Raw genomic sequence first — 6,220 nt, 5'->3', positions numbered from 1 at the left:
AACTTTTGATAGTATTGCACTACCTAAGAATGACAAAATGTAGTTCTGATACATTCTGTTCCACTGCGACAGTTTATCGGCTGTATTTGTCGTGTGACATGCTGATTCGCATACTCAAATTGTTTTATTATAGTATACAAACTCCTGTAAAACCCAAGTCCTTACAATCCTTAGCTCACAATGCAAACCACTAGGACTCGCTTGGTCTATCAAGGAAATTGAGGCTAGAGAGAAATTAAACTTCTCTCAGCAATGAGGATCCATAAATTTGGAACTAAAATCCTTAACTAAAGCTTAGATGTGATATCAATCTTTCAACAACTACATTAGTCCTTTAGGGACATCTTCGGTGTATTAGAGTCTTGTGAATAGTGTCACGAGATTACAGTCATGACATTATCTTCTTAGTCTAGAAAGTAAATGTTTGAGGCTCGTGTAGAAATACCTTCTTGGATCGTCGCTTCATTATGACAAAGATGAAACATGGCGGCTCTGGCTCCCTCAATCTGCTTCTCTATATAGTCCATAAATTTAGCTGAATTTCGACATTGTTCATGAAATCTTTCCATGCATTCCATTCCTTTGTAAAACTTCCTGTAACAAATAAGATAAGTGTTTATAGTTATCTAATCAATAAATCACAGATCAATATAAAATTACAACAACAAACATCAGTACTTAAAGAAACACACAAAAATCTTTAAAGGTCTTGAAATTAAGTAATCACTACACACTCCTTACGGCCCTACAGCAGTATGTCTTTGGACTCAACACTGCTAGAAACCGGGTTTCGATAACCGAGGTGGGCAGAGCACATATAGCCCTTGTGTTTAACTACAAACAAAACTCTTGACGTCATATAATTACTACTACCTTTATACCGTGGCATTAGGTAATTACTACATACCTTTACACCTTGGCATTTAGTAATTACTACGTACCATTATACCGTGACATTAGGTAATTACTACGTATCTTAATACCTTGGTATCAGGAAATTACTGCGTACCTTTATACCTTGGCAATAGGTAATTACTGCGCACTTCTGTATCTATTATTTTATGTTTTATTTCTTTTTTCAATGAAATTAATCCAATAACTTTCGTATTTTTCTTCCCTATGTTTTAATAAAAAGTATACTGATGTTCAGATCTGACAAAATGTAATGAATTGAATTCCAATGGTGTAGTAATTTCGTTTTTCAATTTATGCGTGGAGTTATTATTAAAACTGCTAAAACGAAAACACATAAGACAATTTTCCGTTACCGACAAGAAAGTTCCAGATCCTTCAGAGATCCTGCTAGTCCACCAACCGGGCTTTCACTGTTAACTGAGAAGCTTTGGTTCATACAAGTAGCAAATTCACTCCCATCACAACCTTCGTGGGTAGTCTGTCCTAGAACAATACATTTTTGCACTGACTCAGTTGCTAGTATCAGACAAACTTCTGTATATTTGTCAAATATTCACCTAAAGAAGGAGAGAAACGCGTTAATACAGTCATGTGAAAAAGTTAGAACACCTTATGAAAGCCTGTGTATTTTTGTAACATTTTTGGATATATAGATATTTAATCTCAATTTTAACAATACTGAGAGATTATAGAAATATAACTAAACAATTAAAACTGAAGAAAAGACTTTTTAAGATCTTCTGTAAATGTAATTCTTCAAAAATGCATATTCTAACTGAGGAAAAAGTTAGGACACCCTATCCCCTAATAGCTAGTGTTACCCCGTTTAGCTGAAATAACTGCAGTGAGACGCTTCTTGTAGCCATCTACTAGTCTTTGACATCGGTCTGAAGAAAGTTTACCCCACTCCTCAATGCAGAATTCTTTCAGCTGTGAGATGTTTGAGGGGTTTCTTGCATGTAAAGCCCGTTTCAAGTCACCCCACAGCATCTCAGTGAGATTAAGATCTGTGCTTTGACTTGGCCATTTCAGGACTCTCCATTTCTTAGTTTTCAGACAGTCCTTGGTGGGTTTACTGGTATATTTTGGGTCGTTGTCGTTGCAAGGTCCAGTTCCGCTTCAGCTTTAATTTTCTTACAGATAGACTCACATGTTCCTCAAGCACCCTCTGATACACAGTAGAAATCATGGTGGATTCTATGATAGTGAGCTGTCCAGATCCTGCTGCAGCAAAGCAGTCCCAAACCATGACACTTCCACCTCCATGCTTCACAGTTGGTATGAGGTTCTTTTCCTGGAATGCTGTATTTGGTTTACGTCAAACATGTCCTCTGTTCTGCTGTCCAAATAATTTAATTTTGGACTCATCTGTCCAAAGAACATTATTCCAGAAGTCCTGGTCTTTGTCTACATTCTCTCTGGCAAACTTCAGTCTGGTCTTGATGTTTCTCTAAGAGAGCAAAGGTTTCCTCCTTCCACACCTCCCATGCAAGTTAAACTTGTGCAGTCTATTTCTGATTGTAGAGGCATGCACTTTCACATCAACAGTAGCCAGAGCCTGCTGTAGGTCCTGTGATGACATGTTAGGGTGTTTGGAGACCTCTTTTAGCATCTTGTGGTCTGCTCTCGGGGTGAACTTGCTTGGACGACCAGACCTGGGCATGTTGGCAGTTGTTTTGAAAGCCCTCCACTTGTTGACTATTTTCCGGACAGTGAATAGGCTGATTTCAAAATCTTTTGGGATCTTTTTAAATCCCTTACCAGACTCATAAGCTGCTACAATTTTCTTTCTGAAGGCCTCAGACAGTTCTTTCGCTCTCACCATGGTGCTCACTCTCACTTCAACAGTCAGGAGTACACCAAACTAAATGTCGGAGGTTTAAATAGGGCAAGTCTCATTCAAAATGCTGAGTAACGTTCTTCTAATCATGTGCACCTGGTGTGATACACCTGTGTGTGAGTTGAGCCATTTTAAGTAGGAATAAATGTGGGGGTGTCCTAACTTTTTCCTCAGTTAGAATATGCATTTTTGTGGAATTACATTTACAGAGGATCTTGAAAAGTCTTCTCATCAGTTTTAATTGTTCAGTTATATTCCTATAATCTCTCAGTATTGTTAAAATTGAGATTACATATCTATATATCCAAAAGTGTTACACAAATACACAGGCTTTCATAGGGTGTCCTAACTTTTTCACATGACTGTATGCTTTGTGGCTTCTTTACTGGGGAGTGACAGAGAGTCAGGCGTGGCCGACTGTTAGAGTTTCTGAACTGTGAATTCAAGGATTCTCATCTTTTACAACTCATTGCCGCGTAAAACATTCTGTAGGAGTGGCAGTCAAATCCTCCTGGGCTTGCATGACCAGGTGGTTTGGGGCGCTCGAACCGTAATATGATGGTCACGGGTTCGAATTTTCCCTTACGCTAAACATACTCACCCTTTCAGCCATGGGGGGGGGTTATAATGTAACGGTCAATCCCACTATTCGTTGGTAAAAGAGTAGCCCAAGAGCTGGCGGTGGGTAATGATGACTAGCTGCCTTCCTTCTAGTCTTACATTTCTAAATTAGGAATGTATAGCCCAGATAGCCCTCGTGTAGCTTTGCGCGAAATTGAAAAACAAACAAATCCTCATATTCCGTTAGAATCGCCCAAGGGTTGGCGGTGGTCGCGATTGACTAGCTTCCTTTCCTGTATTCCATCAGTGTGTAATCAGAGACAGTTATACGAAGATACCCTTCGAGTGGTTTGTGCGAATTTTGAAATAAAGAACTTTGTACATAGTTGAATTAAGTTAATTGTTCACTGAATCTGATTATTAAACGACAATGACATTATGAAATATTTGCATGTCAAACCTGTATGAAGCCAGCAATGTACATCATCAGTAAAATCAGGAACTTTGTTGTTACCAGTATATGCACGTAGTTATACATGTTGTAAATCCGCTTATCAGACTCATACGATATGAACAGCAACGGTTTGAAATGAAATAGAAACCTTATAATCCGAGCGCTTTCGAAGGTGGACCTTTATACGCTACTCTTCTCTGTACGTTGTATTCTATTATATACGGAGAGTCCAAAACAAGAAACTATGGGTTTTGCAGTCTATCTTACTTTCTGAGTTTGGTTGAATGATACCTCCCGATGATATTGAACTGACGAATGTGAACCCCAGGAAATGGGTCCCAAGATCTCTGGACTTGACTCCCATGGATTTTCTTTTCACGAGACTGATCAAAGCACGTGCGTACAAAGAGAATATCAAGAACACAGAACATCTGAAACAACGAATTCGTGATGAGTGTCGCACCATTTGACCAACCAATGACACGAACATAATTCGCTGTATTCTGAGAGATTGAAAATACCGTAACCAAACTTGTTTCAAATTACGTGAAAAGCGCGTAGAACACATGCAAAATTATTCTATGTTTATAGACTTTTCGGACATTCTATAGTTCTCATGAATTATTATAACATTCCTCCCTCTCCCACCTGGAATAAAGCGTTATCACCAGTTAAAAAGAAACGCTAAGTCTTTCGAAAGAATGGAACTTATCATTGAAATACGGGATACACAAAACGGACTTGGTAAGTTGTTGTCGAAAACAAATGTTAGCAGTTGTTTGTTTATTTGTTTTTGAATTTCACGCAAAGCTACATGAGGGCTATCTGCACTAGCTGTCACGAATTTAGCAGCGTAAGATAAGAAGGAAGGCAGCTAAAAGTTCGATTTTAGTCTCGTCTAACCAAAGAATACTCTTCCAATAGGTAAAGGGTTTATCTACATGCTTTCTTGCATACCTCAATCATGCTTCTAAATGAATAGGCTTTAAATATGGAGTTCTACAAGGACGGCATGCTTTGAACCCAGAAGAGCGTAACATGTTCATAACTGTAGAGATGCTTACTTCAACCCCGGTTTCCCTTACTCTTGGGTTACTCTTTTACCAACAAATAGTAGGATTGATCGTCACATTACAACGACCCCATGGTTGAAAGAGCGAGTATGTGGGTATGACGGGAATTCAACGAGGGACCCTCAGACCAGGCGTCGAGCGCCCTAACCACGTAACCATCCCTGGCGTATTAAAATAAACCATGTTTTGTTGTTTTATTTCACGCAAAGCTACACATGGGCTAACTGCGCTAGCCGTCCCTAACAGCAGTGTAAGACAAGAGGGAAGGCAGCTAGTCATCATCACCCATCGCCAATTCTTGGGGTACTCTTTTATCAACGAATAGTGGGATTGACCATCACATTACAACGCATGTTTGGTGCGACGCGAATTCGAACTCACGAATATGAGTCGAACGCCTACCCACTTGGACATGCCGGGCCAAAGCTAGACCAACAAGTAGATGTTATTGCTTCCACCAACCTTTTGTAACGCCCCTCTACCTGAGTAGCACAGCGGTATATCTGCGGATTACAACGCTAAAATCGGGTTTCGATACCTGTAGTGGGAAGAGTATAGAAAATCCAGTGTGTAGATTTGTGCTTTACTTCAAACAAACAAACAAACTTCTAAGGAAAAATTATTGCGTCTATATAAGTTCGTCAAATATATATATAAAAGAATGCCTAACCATTTCAGAGTTAGTTAGTTATTAAGTGAGAGTTACTTCGGTCTTTGAGCCAGTAAACTGATAAGAGAATTTGCTACCACATTTTCGATCGATTATCAGATGTAGTCAGCCCGGTGTGTCGTAGATACGAGAGTAAATTTCGCAAATAAAGTTTTACTTGTGAATTGGGCCTTCCAAAGAACGTTAATTTGTAGTTAAGCACCTAGGTAAACAATGGGCTATCTGTGTTGTGCCCACCTTCGGTGTTAAAATCCGACTTCTAGCGTTATAAGTCCGCAGACTTACATTGTAAAGTAAAATATGTGGTTAGGGCCGAAAAAATAAATCGTTTTCGTTATCATTGTGTGAACCGAATTTTGAGTTGTTGTTTTTTTTTGCCAAATAATGAAAAATGCTGCTACCACCTTGTCGAAGATAAAACCCGTCAGAACAGTAGATATATATATGTGTATCCTCAGTTAAAAAGAGTGTAAAATGATGCTCTTGCCGTTAATAGAGTTTGTGAGATAAAACAAAATATTGTTTACTTAAATAGGAAGTGTCTTGAGATGTTTCATGTGTCGCTGGCTGCTATGAAAGCAGACATCAGATGTTAGGTAAAGAGTGCAGACGACGTGACGTTGTTCAGTAACGTCAGAGCTTGCTGATAAGTTATCTCATAACAGAATCTTTGTAACACGGAGTTTAACATTTTACAGATATAAAAT

At 38.9% G+C, this 6,220-nt stretch overlaps 1 protein-coding gene across 1 annotated transcript; it reads right to left on the bottom strand.

The window, feature by feature from the left end:
• Positions 1 to 229: 229 nt before the first annotated feature.
• LOC143245887 (uncharacterized) lies at positions 230 to 4,134 on the bottom strand. Its single transcript, XM_076492140.1, has 3 exons — positions 4,038 to 4,134; positions 1,269 to 1,398; positions 230 to 594 (listed from the first exon to the last, which is right to left on the bottom strand). Exons 1-3 carry the CDS (start codon positions 4,132 to 4,134, stop codon positions 405 to 407), a joined length of 417 nt encoding a protein of 138 aa, XP_076348255.1. The 3' UTR covers positions 230 to 404.
• Positions 4,135 to 6,220: the final 2,086 nt, after the last annotated feature.

Source organism: Tachypleus tridentatus, chromosome 3 (genome assembly GCF_004210375.1).
Source record: "Tachypleus tridentatus isolate NWPU-2018 chromosome 3, ASM421037v1, whole genome shotgun sequence".
Lineage (NCBI taxonomy): Eukaryota > Metazoa > Arthropoda > Merostomata > Xiphosura > Limulidae > Tachypleus > Tachypleus tridentatus.
The sequence above is the reverse complement of the archived record's forward strand: the minus strand, read 5'-3'. Positions and strand labels throughout refer to the sequence as shown.